We start from the raw sequence: 16,168 nt of genomic DNA, 5'->3' as shown, positions 1-16,168 counted from the left end.
AAATTTGTGAATGCAGTGCAAATCTTTGAATATACACTTTCAGAGCGAAATTTTAACTCTTTGCTTCTGGTACAACGTATTTTCAGATGGGGGTCGGTGGCTAAATTGCATATAGTTTCTGGGGTCCTTGACGTGAAATATTGAGCACCACTGATGGAAACATTTTCGAAGCCAGGGTTAAGTCAAGGAAGCCAGAGAACATTGGGGTTGATATAGGAACTTTAATTAGACTGTCGCAACAGTAGAAATGACTACCAAAAAAAAAAAAATCCCCTTGATGATGCAAAAAAAGAAAGTTCCCCTTGATGCTGCCTTGGGCAGGCAGAACTCCAAATACTGTCCTTTGGCTGGTTCCCCATCTCAATACAACCATCATTCATTAGTCCAGAACATCACTGGACCCAACACGACTTTGTTCTTTGGGGGGAAGGATGAAGTTTCACTCCATCTTCTCCCCGTCCTTTTGCTCCTCCACGTCATGCGAGTAGCAGCATTTCTCTGCTGTATATGTGCATATTCCCTGCAGGACAAAGAAAGCATTGGTTTCTGTAAGGAGTGCCCACAGTGGTCTGGGGAATAACCGCACTCAAAGTTTGAGTTTCTTTTATTTCATAAACATGCAGCAGCAGTCCACCTAGACTAGAGAAACGAACGTGTTTTGGCACACAGACCTTCCTCAGTGTTCCAAACATATTTGTCCCCTTACATTAGCCAACTGAATTACTTTAATATAATGCTCCATTCCTTTTTACAGTATCAATGGTGCAACTCCTATAACCTATAAATCGGCTTAATCATGCATGCTTTCAGCTTCTAGTATACACAATGTTTAAACTGTACGAAGTTCAGGTGATCTCCCATCCACCAGAATGCATTAATTTACAGTTCACTGTTTATTCACTGACGGGTCAAATGAGAACAGGGAAGAGCATAAAAATGCCACAAATCTTTTAAAAACAAAGGAGTGCACGTTACTAGTTTCAGGCAATGGATGCATAATTATGAGGGAACAAGAATCCTCACCTGACCCCTGGGGGGGGGGGGGCTCTGTACTTTGGTAACTTATGGATAATTAAACCAGCAGGGCTTAAGTGGTGCATAGGCAGTCAGGAGTCACCCCATTCACCCGCATGGAATAATTATGCTAAATCAACCGTCATCAGGACCCTGCAATGGGCCCAGTATGGACATTTTCCACATACTCACTGTTTCAGTATGTCATTATCACCTATTGTGACGGTGGTGATAATGGTATTTTTGTGTCACTGACAGGCCTTGAGCCACGTAAGGCGGCGTCGTGCCGAGTGTCGCTACGGCCGGCAGACCCGACTCGACGCCGTCCGAGTTACGTCCCGATAGGCAGAGAATATCATTAGTAGCCCCTAGTTTCCATGCGCCGACAATAGAGTTGGAAATGACACGTTCAGCCAAGGGTGAGAGTATGCCAGTATGGCCACATTGGCCGTATTCCAAGGTCCTGATAACGGTTGCTTTCGTCTATTTAATGCAGTTGCCCGTCTCATGTTAACTTTGGTTAAGTAGTAAAATGGCCACGTGGTGCCGTTTGGGAATGTAAATAGTGGCTGAGGCGTACTACTGTTTAATGTACCCATCAAACAGTGTTTATTTCGTTGACAAACTGACAAATGTTCTACCTTTTTTCCACTAACTTAAAAAGCTATGATGACAAGACTAAATATATTGACAATTTCGTCAAACTAGACTAAAATCTTATTTAGTTGACAAACTAAATTAGCTGTCAAAATAAACTGATTTGATGTAGCCATCAAATGATAACCCGTCATGAGAAATGTCCCTGTGTGTGTGTGTGTGAGAGACGGGAGAGAGGAACCGACCTTCTTGAATCTCTTGCAGGCGTGGCTTTTGAACTGGGAGCCGTCCGTGGCCTGGTTCTTTCGCTTGTTCTGAAGCAGCTTCCTCTTGTCCTGGAGGTCAGTGGAGATGTTTCCGCTGGATGAGGCGGATGATGAAGAGTAGATTGAGGCAGGAAGGCAAGATGGGGCATGAAGGACATGCAGAGAAATAGGTAGGATGTCAGAAAAGTTAACCCGTTTTGACCTAAAAATGTCTTCTACAGCCTGACAGTTTTCTGAAAAAGCCATGTTTCGATGTCGGTCGTTCTTCGATTTTTAAAAAATAGCAGACCTACAAGCTCGTAGCGCGCCACGAGCTTGTAGATCTGCTATTTTTCCAATAGCTAAAGCATAATATGATGCTAACACCAAAAGGGGTTCCCGCCCAGAATGGGTTAAAGGAAAGGAGTGAAGTAAATAAACCTTGAGGTACAACAGAGGAACTTTCAGTCTGAATGCACACATTTCTAACTTATTCCATGGAATAATATTGGTACTCTAGTAGTTGGTTTCTAGGGCATGACTATGGCTTCTCTTCTCTCACTTGCCGGAGTGAGATATCGTTTATTCCAAGGTCGACGAAGATGGTGCCAACAAAGAGTTCTATTCAGACGCACGAGTGCATATTGCCCCTAGAATAATTATGAGCAAACACACTACGTATTCATTTGCAAACTGGCCATGATATAAGGGAAGATATCAAACCCCATGCTCTAATATAGGAACGTGTCTACTAGTGTGGAAGGAGATAAGCGTTATCTACCCGGCCTTGGCGCGAGCCTTGGGCCCCCAGTAGGCCGTTGGGTTCTCCTGGAAGCGGGTCAGGTGGTGTTTCCGGGACTGGGGGTTGGCGTCCTCCCTCACTGTGAAACATGCCTGGAGGCTGCGGATACACAAGCACCACAACAAACCGTTATTGTGAGCATGAGGACATTCTTTCACGGTGTCGCAGAAAACCGCCTATGTCCATATTTAACCGGTTGTTTCTCTCCACGTAAAAATGACCGCCCTACGGTAGGGCGGTAATTGTCAGTGTCACACAAATGGCATCAAAAGTAGATCTGTCATCTGCAAGCTCAAAACACGGCACAAAGACTCCCGACATGTTTTGATCTTCTCGATCTGTTACTTTTGCAGTTTTTATTTTATTTATTTGAATCCAACTCTAGCATGAGCTTAAATTCATATTTGGAAAATGTTTCAGATGTCAAACATTTCTGAGATGATGGCCATGGAAGGGGAGCATTCTGAAAGCTTCATGGGCAAAGATAATCAACTTCGACATTTCAAATGGGTCAAAATGACCTCAGTCATGCCAGTGTTAAAAGCAACTGTTTTGGACATGAGGTTTCCACTCGACCGATAATATGAAGTCACGCGAACCATGTCATGTCCCAACATCAGGGGACAACTGTGACCATCTGTGGTAACGGTTTATAAATTGTTGAACTCTCATAGAAGGAAGTAAGTAAGTAGCCTTGCCATGAGGCCCATAGGGCAGGAGCCTATCCCCGTTTCTGTAGCGCGAGGCTGAAGAAAATGTTTATTTCATTGAAATCTTAATTATTCAGAAACTGCCAATGTCAAGAGTTCAAGGTGTTGGAGCGCGGACTGACCTGGGCTCTGTTGAGAGGATCTTGAAGGCAGGACTACTTTCTGACAGCTTCTCTCTCTTTACAGGATTGGACTTCTCCTACAGTACACATGGCACACGTTCAGCAGAGACATTACTATACAATGCATTGCTTTTAATGCTTAAAGTGCATACAGACATTTCATCTTCATATATTTTGCAAAGTGTGATAAATTATCTCAACAAGACTGTTCTGTTCTGCATTGTATTCTAATGCCCAATTTATATACTCCGTCATACGCTGGTGTGAGCTTGTAGTATAGTGGATATTTTAGTATTATTCAGGCTCAAGTGTGTTTAAACTTAAGTGAGGGTTACCCAGCAGCGCATGACGTCCCAGATGACAGCAGGGGGGGCATCTGTCTTGATGGCATTTTTGGAACAGTGAGAGAGGGAGACCTTGTAACCTGCGTGAAGGAGAGCTGACCTGAGGGGAAGAGAAGGAGATAGACATCCCATTAAAAAAAAGAAAGGGGATGCACACGCAGATTAGACACACCAATGGACCGACATGTGGAAACAATGGTCGGACAGAAAAATCTTTCCCCATCACCATTGCATCCGGCTTGGCCAGGCCAAAGATGGTTCATTTATGAAAAATAGACCATCCCAATTTGAGCCACTAGAGGCAATCCTACAAGTGGTCCAAGAACATCCTATGTTTATAGAGGTTTACGTTTATAGATCCTGCAAGAGTGTGAGTGTTGTCAAAGTAAATTTTCTCCTGATTTGTCTCCATGATAAAAAGCCACTTTAATATGACAATCTTGGGAAGATTGTGTGTGGCTTGTGACGATCGGGTCCAATAGTTAATCCAATGACCATGGAGCTAAAGAATGGTTCAAAAGCTGTGTTCACGTTCACTCCAGCTTCCGGTCTCCTAAAAAAAAAGGCATACGATGATCCGGCTAATTCACGCGGTTTAAGGCAAATGAACTTGGGAGAGGCTTTCTCTTTTTGTCTTGGGCCAGGCGCCATCTCCTACAGATATGGTATGGTAGTATTCATGGGGTGGGTTGCCTGGGAGGGGATTATATCCTTGTCGTTGAGTGCTAGTGACTCCTACTTGTTGGTTCGGAGGGGGAGGGGGGCTGTTCAGCAGGGAAGGAAACTAGCCTGGGGAGACACAGCGAAACTCCTCATTCATTCATTCATGTGCATCAGCAAAGGCATGAAGTCATCGGTCTACAACACCCTCCCCAGTGTTTTTGGCAATGACTCAATTTGGGGGAAAAAAGATCAAAAATTATTATATGCCAGAATAAATTGAGCGATTTCAGAGATCCTTGGTGCGGGACCAGTGTGCGCACATATTTGGTAGCGTTCGTTTTAACCCATGTAGGCCCGACCTCAAAATTAAAGCTTGTAGGTCTGCTATTTTTCAATGGCTAAATTATAACATGTTTAAAACGCCAAAAGGGGTTCCCGCCCAAAATGGGTTAACATGCTCCAAGACGAAATCATGAATCATGGCTACTTAATCATAGCAGAATAATGTCTCTGTTTGTGCGAATGAGTGTGTGTGTGTGTGTGTGTGTGTGTGTTCCAACCTGAACTGCAGCAGAGGCGGGGTGTTGCAGTGTATGGTGCTGCTCAGATTATCCACAGTGTAATACAAGGGTACGTCCTCCAGTTCCTGGAACAAAATGTCACGCTGCTTGTTAGAACCTGCTGACGTGGACCCAGTGGTGTAAACTAACTAAAGTACATTTACTTAAGCACTGTACTGAAGTACAATTTTCAGATATTTGTACTCTACTGGAGTATTACCCAACACTTCTACTCCACTACATCTCAGAGGCAAATATGGAACTTTTACTCCAATACTACAATCATTCGAAAACTTGAGTTATTTGTACCATTTTGGCCATTTGAAAATAGCTGATCTACAAGCTCGCAGTGAGACGCATTGTGAGCTTATAGATAGGCTATAGAGCAGGGATGTCAAACTCGAATACACAGTGGGCCAAAATGAAGAAATTGGTACAAGTCGAGGGCCGGACTGTGTTTCAACACTGACACAGGCCATTTTTGGGGAGAGGGGTAGCTGAAAGTTGACCACAAGTGATATACTTTCACTGCTGATCAATAGTGAAGAGAAGAGTCCGCATGCTTGCGCTTGCGGGCCCTCGATACGTGACAATGCACTCGCAGTGCATTGTGGGACTTGTAGTATTATGGTGGTCCGTGCAGTATACCAGAGGGCGAGTTCTAATACCAATTAAATATCATCCCTTTTTCAATAGCTAAAGCATAACATAATGCTTTTTGGGCCACCCCGTGCGCTCCCCCTCTCACCTCGGTCACCATGCTGAGCATCCCTTCGATGCGCCTGGCGGTTCCAAAGCGGGACGGGTTCCCCGACACGGCCGATAGGACCTTCTGGACGAACGCCGTGTCGTGGAGGGGCTCTGCCCAGACGGGACCACCCAGCTATTATGGGCCACAGGACAGGACAGGACAGACCCATGAAAGAGCCACGCAGAAAGACAAACGTGAGACAGAAATGTATTCATTAGCGCATTGTTGCCGAGTCGCAGAAGCGTAATATCTCCATATCCTTTTTTTTTGGGGTTTAAATTCATGACCTGCCTTAACTCGATCATACTACGGTCAAAAACAGCCGATCTACACGCTTGAATTTGAATCCTGAAAACAGTTTCCACTGACAGGCGATGTGTTTGTGTGAAAACTTGATTGTGTTTTCTATAGCGTGTGTATATATTCAATTATGCATGCATTGCATATATTTCTAATCGATGTATAATGCTTCTACAGTAGTTTGTGTCTCTCATACCTGATGCGTGAGTCCACAGTGTTGGCACTTGGGTCCGACAGGAGGACCAGTAGCGGGCGAGTATTTCGTACTGGAATCAAAGCAAATACAACTTTTACCGCAGGAAAGGCGTTAAAGGCATACAATACGTTTCAATCAAATGGCTTTTTTGCATGAGAACGCCATGGAACGCCTACAGAGTGGCAAAAAACTACTTGACAGCCCATACATCCAAAACAGAAAGGTCCCATCCGATTGCATTAAACAACGTTAAAACACACTTTGACACTCAATTACCCCCATTCGCTTCATGCATGCGCATACCCCTCCATTGGTTCCCTTGGTAATACAATCTGGTCATAATCCAAATGCGAGCGCCACTGAAGAGTCAACTGGAGTGACTCTTTAGTGCCTCGAATGATGAGATACATTCACATGCATCTCTAGGACCATAATGTCCAGCATTTTCAGAGCCCACCAGCGGTCCCCCGGGTCCCCACAGGTCGGGAACCACAGCCGTAGTTTATTTATTCATCATTAGGAGTCATGGTGGAGTTGCTTACTTCTTTCCTTGGGCCGTTTTCTTGCCCATCCTTTGCAAGTAGAAAGCCCCGCAGCCAACACAGTTGTATACCAGAGCCTGTTTGCTGCAATACACACAAGCACACAATGCCAATGTTGTGAGGACGCACAACGTGACATACAATTTGAGCACTGTCATTATGCAATTTGATTGTGTGTGAATTCCCTTTTTTCTTCCAAGAGCTAACTCTACGGTGATTTGAAATGCTTTGATGGAGATGAACCCTCTAATCCACGTCTGTGCCAGTAATTGAATTATGAAAGCCCAACGAGGACAACTATTATAACGTAAATGTACAGTACGTGTGTGTGTGCGAGCATGCGTGTACATAACATTAGCGGTATGTGCTTCTGCATGCACGCACATGTACACTTTGTCACTTCTATGAGCTGTACGGGTATGCCGATAAGGGTCCATTTCATTCCATTTTGGCTTAACACTGTGGATGTTTACTGTCTGAGCATACTGTATAATGTTTGTGTTTGTGTACAGTGCGCGACTGCGCGTGGGCCACTACCTGGCTGAGTTCTTGACCATGGCCTGTCCCGTGTGGACGCGCACAAAGACGCGGATGTAAAAGTCCACGCTGACGGAGAGGAGCGGTTTGATGTAGCGTTGGTACACGCCGGCCCTCTGGTCCAGACTGTGGAGGATGATACGAAGAGCCTGGGGGGTAATAAAATACCTCATTCACATTTAGTTGTACGGCAATGTGCCACGGCTAAAATAGCAGATCTACAACGCTGCCATGTTTTGTATATACAAACGTGCAAGCTGTCTGTGTATATATATATATATGTATCTGTATATTATCCGTGTACTGTATGTTTTTATGTATCTTGTTCATGGGCCCCCCCCCCCCCCCCCCTTCCATGAAAATGAGATGCTGCATCTCGAGGGACTATTCCTTCATATATAATAAACATTTTAACTAAATATAAACATACTATATGAATCCTTCCCTCACCATCTCATGACAGTATTTGGCCTTGATGGATATTGAGCCATATTTACTGTAGCAGGTCTCTCCACTGTTGCCAGCCATCACTGCCATGTCCGTACAGGTCACACACAACAGTCCTGACAGACACAACAGAGAGAGAGAGAGAGAGAGAGAGGCAGGGAGAAGACAAGAAGAGAGGTATAAGCTTTAGGAGGCGAGCGAGAGATGCAATGGAATCTCATTCCAGGAAATGTCTAGAATATTATTGATCAAGTTGCCTAAGGATGTGGCATAACAAGCATAATCATATATTTATGATCTTCAGGATCTCTGCAATGCAATTTATGACCGCAGAATCAATTTGGAGAAATCATTAGTAATACTCGTTGGGAAAGATGTACCGAACTAAAAAAAACGAACTAGAGAGAGCAATGGCCAATAGCAATGGCTGAATCTACTTCATGGATGCGGGTATCAAAGAACAGGTGCCGTTTGGATCTAAAGACATGATATAAGACCAACAGAGAGAGAGAGGTTACATCCTGTAGTGTGGTGTGCTTTGCTTTGTGTGTTTGTTTTGTGTGAGAGTTTACAGCACGAGTAATGACTTTAACCGGATTGATTGTTTTGGGCCATACCATAATGAAACACAGTGACAGATGGAAACCTCCACACTACTGCTTTTCACAAGCAAACCGTTACTCAATTACTTAAAGGTCCGCTGACATGCCCCGAAATTAATATGGGTGGTACAGCACATCACGTGGTCTGACTGAAAACAGTTTGAAACAGTTTGAAACGGGGCTACGGCGCTAGCAACAAGTGGCTATAGGTCAGGCTAGCGTTTTTGACGGTACATTTAGCGTCATATTGGCTATAAATGTAATTGAAAAAATTTATTTTTTCGCCAGAAATGCTTAGTTTGAATGCAATTGAGGTTGGCGTGGGGTTTTTTAGGGGAACTGCAGCACAAGCGCAAATTTTGGACTGGAGTCCCATGTTCCCCCGGTCGCCAACACCCCTGTCTGCCCGCTCTGAGACCTCTCAGCCCCGCAGCGCGACAGTCGCGACTACGGACGGTCTGCTGTTGTCTGGCCGCTGTGAGAGCAGCGCGACTACTGTTCTTTTCACCCTCGCTCTCACTCTGTAATACCGTAGTTGGTTACCACAACATTGTTCAAGTGAACTATAGTGTGTTTATGTTTGTATTCATTGTAATAATAAATATCGCTATGCCGAGGCATAGTCTTGCGGACGAGATCATGAGCCTCTACGGGGGACTGGGCATGTGTGTACACACACAGCATAGCAACTTATGCTACTATTTTGGTGTCACATTTAGCTTGAATACTGGGTGAAAGTCTCATTCAAAAAATTAATTTTTCGCAACATTGTTCAGGTGAACTGTGTGTTTATGCTTGTTCATTGTAATAATCAATATCGCTATGATTATTTTATTTATCGCCGCGTCGCTCCGCATGACAACATACAGTCTAGCCCGTCTCAGATGCAGGCTGCACACACACGGACGGACGGACGGACGGACGTATAGTCTCTGGTCAGGTCCCCGCATTGAACTGGGCATGTGTGTACGCACACACACACACACACACACACACACGCAATGGCACGGAATCTGCCTCGGGCGTCTGTAGCTCTCTTCCCCGCTGTCATGCACTATAGCCGTGTGTGTGTGTGCGTACACACATGCCCAGTTCAATGCGGGGACCTGACCAGAGACTATACGTCCGTCCGTCCGTGTGTGTGCAGCCTGCATCTGAGACGGGCTAGACTGTATGTTGTCATGCGGAGCGACGCGGCGATAAATAAAATAATCATAGCGATATTGATTATTACAATGAACAAGCATAAACACACAGTTCACCTGAACAATGTTGCGAAAAATTAATTTTTTGAATGAGACTTTCACCCAGTATTCAAGCTAAATGTGACACCAAAATAGTAGCATAAGTTGCTATGCTACCACGGCCACCAAGCCCGGCGAGCCCGCATAGAAGTCGTTGGGGAAAGCTTTCGCCACTCTGACGTCAGAATCATGATAGCATTGTTTGATAGCAGTTATTAGCTCCCGAGGGGCGTGTCAGTTCTCCTTTAAGGCAGAAAGCTTTCATCATCATCATCATCCCGTACAGACATCTTAAGAGGACCTGTGATCAAGAGCCAGATTCTGAAGCTAAGGCCAAATAAATGCAAACATGATCTCTTCCAAGCCACTATTATTAATGAGGCCTGTAAGAAACGGAGATCTCCTGCAACAGAAACAAAAGCATCACAAGTTATAGCTTGTGGGGTGTCAGCCAAGGGGCAAGGTCCTCGAGGTTCAAATAAACAATACATAATTACGTTGCATTGATTAAGGCCCCGGGCAGCTGGCGTAGCATTCTGGGCACGACAACCCACGACAGCACGTTGTGGGTTCAAATCTTGAATCCCAACAACCTGTGCTGCATGTCACTCCCCATCTCTCTCTCTCCATTTCCTGTCAGACTAATGTATTTGTAGCTGTCCCAGCAATGGGTATTTTTTAATATTCTATTTTATCGCTTACCTTTCTGAAAATGTATAATATGTGAACATTATATGTATGTTTATTTGGGTACATATTGTATTTGCATGCTGTGGGTGGTGCCTGGTCCTTTATTGCCGTTCATTATGACCTAGAAGGGCATGCAGGTGCGGAGCCTTGTGATTAGAGTGAGGCAGCATTGATTGCACCTGTGTGAGCTGAACTCAGTCAGAACAAGCTGAGTTTCCGTGGTGCAAGGAGCTCTTCCCACGTCTATAAAGAGTGTCCTTAAATAAAGAATATAAGAGAAGATAACGTAGCTCTCCTAAAATAATCTGCAGAAGGCGCACACGGTATGTTACATGTTGTTTTCTTTGTTTGTAAAGAGTGTTGTAATTCTGTCGATCGTTTGTTTGTGTACATATTGTGTTTGTTTATATATAATACGGACATCATGATTGACTGACAAGGACATTCATATTTCATTGTGTTTAAAAGAATATTGTTATGATTTGTGTTGCAGTTTTTCACGTTGTCTTGGGGACATAAACAACCTTGAGATATCAGTTTGGAGCGTTTGTTATTCTGCTTGGAGCGTTTGTTATTCTGCTGGATAGGAGCGCTTATAGTATCGTTTATTCTAAACAATTATATTGAACAATGATGATGGATTTTCTACACTACCAGATATTGATGCCGTGGTAGAATCTACCTATACTACACAGAAGCTCAATAAGGAAGGGAGGGAGTACAGCACACACCTCCCTCGCCGACGGCCTGCACGGCAGCATCCAGGAAGGAGGCGGGGCTGCCGTAAGGGTCCAGGTCGATGACGTCGTAGCGCTCCTTCTTTCCTCGCTTCTCGTACATCAGCATGCTGGTTGAGGGAAGGGTTGGAGAGCACAATGTTGTACCACGTCGTGAAAGCGATGAGATAAAAGAGTGTGACAGACATGAATAAATAGTGAGGGGAGGAGGAGAGGAAATGTGGCAGCAAAGCATGGTCACTCCAGCCTGGGCAAGACCTACGCCGAAAAGACCATCAGCAGAAGTATTGCCCAAGGAAATGACGTTGATGCTTTTTGCAAATCAGTTTACATTCTCCGCGAATGAAACAAGTGTTGCGATTGGTCGGGATAAATGTCGTATCCGGGGGAAATGCATCTGACGGATCTTCCGGAGGATACGTCCGCCGATGGCTTCTCTGCCTTTTACGTTGTGACCAGGCTTTTCTTTTCGCAGATAAGTAAGCCTGGGACCGAGGCTATGGTCACGAGGCTATGATTGTTTTATAATCGATTGTCTGAATGTTAGTTAGACCCTGCCCACTGTATACAGTGCTGGAACTGTGATTTTGCCACCTGGATCCGACTGCAGAAATAATATAAATCGTGACCATCTGGCTTAAATGTGTGGCCAATCACACAGTAGATATATGGTGTTCTGCTAGTTAGGAAATCTTGGGAGTGCAGCAAGACCTGCCGAAATTAACTTTGGCAAGCCAATACATTTGCTTGTTTTCTTTATTCTTATGTCGAACTTCGCCTAGCTTTGTTTCCCGCAAGTACGCTGCAGCCTTCAACCAGGTTTATGTTTATTTATTCGATATGGACATGACAATTACGCTGCTCATTGCACAGTTGTACAATTTGTAGATGCATTGTTTACAGTGTGTTACACTTGAGTTTAAAAAAGAAAACCCCCATAAAGTACAAAAAAGGAATACAATACAGGTAAAAAAAAATGAATTAATTAAGAGTCTATGTGACTGCACGGTTGAAGTTAAGTGCACCTGGCATCCTTGCAGCTGGCCTGGAGCAGGTGCGTGACACCGTTGTGCTGGGCGTTCCTGGAGATGAGGGCCGCCGCCTTGGCTGAGAAGTCGTTGGCGGTGATGCAGCGCAGGCCGGGAACCTCCAGGGCAAAACGCACGGAGCGGAGGCCTGATGCTGCCAGCCCCTCCAACACACACAGGCCATTCTGCGTTTGGTGTGGAGGGAATAACAAAGCAAATATATTTCACTTTCACAAGCAGTACAAACTGACTGAAATAGGACATGGATATGAGAGAGAATTGCATTTAAAAAAGGATTAAATTGTCAAAATAGGAATAAAACTCAACATAATAAATAAAAGTGACAAATGCTTGCTACGCATTATGTTTTGTTGACAAATGTCGACTACTAAGCAGTGCACCAATGATCGATTTTGTTTTGTTTATTGCAACTGTCAAAGGAAAAAGTGGTACCAGCTAATGTCTCGTAATCTGCATCTAGCCCTGGACATTCATGCATTTCAATTCTAACTGTGTGTACTCACCTGATAATTACTGTGATGACTGGCAATTAGCTCTTGTCATATACTGTAGTATCACTATGAAACTATCAAATCTTTTAAACAGAAAATATATAAATATATTTTTTTCTTTTGGATGAGATTCACATGTATGTGATGTGTGGTATAACGTTTACAGCAGCAGCACTAAAAACGGTAAACATTCCATCAATGAGAGCTTCATATATTGCCATTTGCGATTACAGACAGTTAGTCACGCCAACCTATACTGGGTTGCCATGCCAACGGACCTGGCCATTTCTTACTACGTATATACTCACTCAGGTTTACATAATGTTTAGTACTGCTGTGAATGCCATCCTGTTGACAAATTCGTATGCAGTGTAGAGGTGACTCCTTCCCTAGAAACTACTTTGAGCGTTCTATAGTTAACACAATACACAAGTAAGGAATGAATATACGCCGTTTTAGGGCCGATTCTACACTCTGCATCTAGTCCTGTACCTCACATTTCTCCCCCACATGTGCAGTCACAACTGGCTGTCCTCCATTTTGCTCTTCCGTTTGCTTGTCCGTCTCCCCGTCTTCCGTTTCCTCCTGGTTTTCTTTTGATAGAGAAACCACCACCCTCTCTTTCTCGCCCGGCACCACCACTTTCACTCCTCTCCGAGCCATCTGTTCCCTCGCAAACTCCGTGACCACGGCACACCTGGAGAGGGCATAGAAGAAGACACAGATATAACCTACCACTGGCAGAGCCTCCAACCGCGGAACACACATACAGTTCACTAGGTTTTATGTGATTAATGTACGTGCTAAAGTAAAGTCTTTATGCTAATGTGTAACAACTCTCCTCCATAAAGGACAGGCTTCCACAAGGTTATCCTCCAGTTTGGTCTGACAGGGGTGCCCAAAAGGTAGATCACGATCTACCAGTAGATTATAAAGGTAATATATGTAATATAATATTATGCAGGTAGACCACATAACATGCCCCTAATATATATATATATATATATATATACACACATACATACACACACACACACACACACACACACACACACACCGGTAGGTAGGTATATATATATATATATATATATATATATATAAAATTTACATACAGACCGTCAGCTCAAATCCACAATGCAATACTTTGTTTCCAATATTGTTGTTACACAAAAACTTCAGTAGAATTACAAAATTATGTATTTTCTCCATTTCCCATTCCAAGTGCATTTGTCTTATATGCAAATGCCAGCACCGTTATTTTCAGCAATGGGTTCATTTCTTTGGTGGGTAGAACTTGTTGAGCTGCTCATTTTGAAAGTATAGCTCTCAAGTCAAAAAGGTGTGGGCATCCCTGAGGCCAGAACATAAATATGCCATAAGGACCTATAATGTAGATTACCATGGCATCATCTATGGCGTGCAATTTATGCTACAACCAGATTAGACATTAGACAGGTGACCACGCCCCCTTTTTTGTTTTTCTTCCACTCTGTACATACAGCGTTGTTTTATTTTGTGATGATGATATAATTGTGTTGTTATCTTTCATGTCGTGTTTCTGAATTGAATACATAGGGCTCGAATGGAAACAAGACCGCGAGGACTTTTAGACCAAGTGTTGACTACACTCTTTGTTTAGTTTAGCTTTACATTTCTGTCTAAGAAAGTATTCAAACAATCAATCAATCATCTCAACAAATTACTTCAAAGAGAGACTTTGGGATTTTTTTTTCTTTTGATGCTTTGGAGGATCCATGTTCTTAATGAACAGATTTCTGTAAACAGGCTGGTTGTGGTATAATTTGGTTTATCTTATCCGTTCTTGGTATACAGTATAATTAACAGATATGGGTTATGGCTATTGAGTGAGCTGACAAGTTGAACCCACTTGGGCAAGTGCCAAGTACTGAATCAGTGTTTTACTTACGTCAAGTCTCTGTTAAACTCCTGCACTGGGTTATAAAAGACCTCGTTGGCACTGGGAAACCAGATCTCTGCCTTGCCCTCTCTGACCACCATCTCTCCAGGTAACAGTTCAGTTTGGGGTCCTTCCCCCCCGTCATTGTCTGTCAGACTCTGCCCTTCCCCGTGTGGTGGCAATATGACAGGGGAGGGACGGGGCTTTGTGTCCTCCCCAGCCATGGTGTTTGGAACCCGAGGGTCCTGAATGGAGCGTAGGGGCTCCATAGATCTCAGTCCCCTCCTATGTCCCTGGAAGATAGTAGCGCGTCTGCAGTGCTGTCTCAAATTATGGCCAATGAAATGGGGCAATAGTTGGGCTGGCCGCACCAGCATCAAGGATAGACCCTATCAACAAACAGAAACATTCATCAACCATTATCACTAAATCAAGTCACATCATTTGGTGATTCAAGGGTTTATATAGGTTGATTAGGTACGTGTGATTGCAGCCAGGAGATCATGACTTGCAGATGCGTCAAACATCTGTATGGGAAACTTAACTGTTGCTTCATCTTGAGTAGCCCTGCAACATCAACATGAACCATGTCTACTACATCTTGAGCAAAATGTGACCCAAAATAAGCACCATCATCATGGTGACACATTAAATAGAATATTGTACTTTCACTAAAGAGGTCCGTTAGGTTATCTCTAGCTTTTAGCAAACGGTTGCTTTAGGTTTTAGTCACAAGGTAGCCTACTCTACAGTCAAGATGCAAATTACTTCAGCTTTATCGTGACAAAGTTAGCTAACTAGCTATACATCAGATAAGATAAATACCTTCGGTGCTTTCTCCAAGACGCGTATTTGATGTTTATTCTTTTCTTATCTTAAAGCGAAAGGTGTTAAGGTTTGAACGTTTACTATGCTGTGCATGATCCAAGTCGTCGCACGTTAGCACATGGAGGCAGACATGACGGTTGGATTGGACCGTCCACAACTACGGCAGCCGTCGAGGTCCCAAAATAAAAACAGTATGGAACAGTGTTGCCATGTCTGCTTGCTATTGAAAAAAGTCTCTGTTTGTTTGTTTGATTGATTGATTGATTGATTGATTGATTGATTGATTGAAATATTTATTAACAGTTTGCAGAATTACAGTACATTTCAAGCACAAACTCAATACAAAGACTGTTAACTGTGAGTGGACACCCCAATTAAGCATTACACTTGTTTACAAGAGGGTCCACCTCAGGGACGGATTACCCCTGTCCCCTACGAGGGCCCCTGGGCCGGTCATTTTTGCAGGGTCCCCATAGCGCGTGTGCGTGACATTTGGTTGTTTTTCTGTGTTTTTATCATCTTTTTTACCTAAATTTAACTAAATCAATGGCCAAAGAAGCGCTCCAGAAGCCCTTTTCAGGGCGTCAAACCTAGTACAATTTCCTCAAAGGGCCCCTAATTTGTCCTTGGTCCACCTTGTTCAATTCATCAAAACATTTAGAGACGTACCTCTGTGACCGAGGATCTCTCAGTAGAACCTGAAGTCTGGTCACGTGATATCGGGGGCCGAGGATTGTATCGTGGTTAGCACGGGCAGAATTACAATCCTGATTGGTCAC

The 16,168-nt window shown here is 43.8% G+C and overlaps 1 protein-coding gene across 2 annotated transcripts; it reads right to left on the bottom strand.

The window, feature by feature from the left end:
- Positions 1–201: 201 nt before the first annotated feature.
- Positions 202–15,519, bottom strand: trmt1 (tRNA methyltransferase 1). Of its 2 annotated transcripts, XM_080759312.1 has the most exons (16): positions 15,387–15,519; positions 14,571–14,950; positions 13,136–13,340; positions 12,129–12,316; positions 11,098–11,213; positions 7,834–7,946; positions 7,384–7,532; positions 6,847–6,930; positions 6,305–6,374; positions 5,806–5,940; positions 5,058–5,143; positions 3,826–3,934; positions 3,491–3,567; positions 2,638–2,757; positions 1,857–1,971; positions 202–520 (listed from the first exon to the last, which is right to left on the bottom strand). In XM_080759312.1, the coding sequence occupies exons 2-16, from the start codon at positions 14,936–14,938 to the stop codon at positions 440–442; spliced, it is 2,016 nt and encodes a 671-aa protein (XP_080615438.1). In that variant the 5' UTR covers positions 14,939–14,950; positions 15,387–15,519; the 3' UTR covers positions 202–439. The 2 variants fall into 2 exon arrangements, with proteins under 2 accessions (XP_080615438.1, XP_080615439.1); XM_080759313.1 differs by lacking the exons at positions 14,571–14,950; positions 15,387–15,519 and having other exon boundaries at positions 13,141–13,285.
- Between the last annotated feature and the right edge of the window lie 649 nt (positions 15,520–16,168).

Source organism: Protomyctophum bolini, assembly GCF_963924005.1.
Source record: "Protomyctophum bolini genome assembly, chromosome: 3".
NCBI classification, from domain to species: Eukaryota; Metazoa; Chordata; class Actinopteri; order Myctophiformes; family Myctophidae; genus Protomyctophum; species Protomyctophum bolini.
Note: the sequence above shows the minus strand (reverse complement) of the source record. Positions and strands in the feature narration are given on the sequence as shown.

Excerpts from the sequence above, each read along its gene's own strand:
- trmt1 (XM_080759312.1), bottom strand. The coding sequence starts at position 14,938 with ATGCTGGTGCGGCCAGCCCAACTATTGCCCCATTTCATTGGCCATAAT. Across the intron at positions 12,317-13,135 it reads ATGTGGGGGAGAAATGTGAG|AATGGCCTGTGTGTGTTGGA; the intron begins GTACAGGACTAG and ends CACCAAACGCAG. Across the intron at positions 1,972-2,637 it reads AAGGCTCGCGCCAAGGCCGG|CGGAAACATCTCCACTGACC; the intron begins GTAGATAACGCT and ends CGCCTCATCCAG.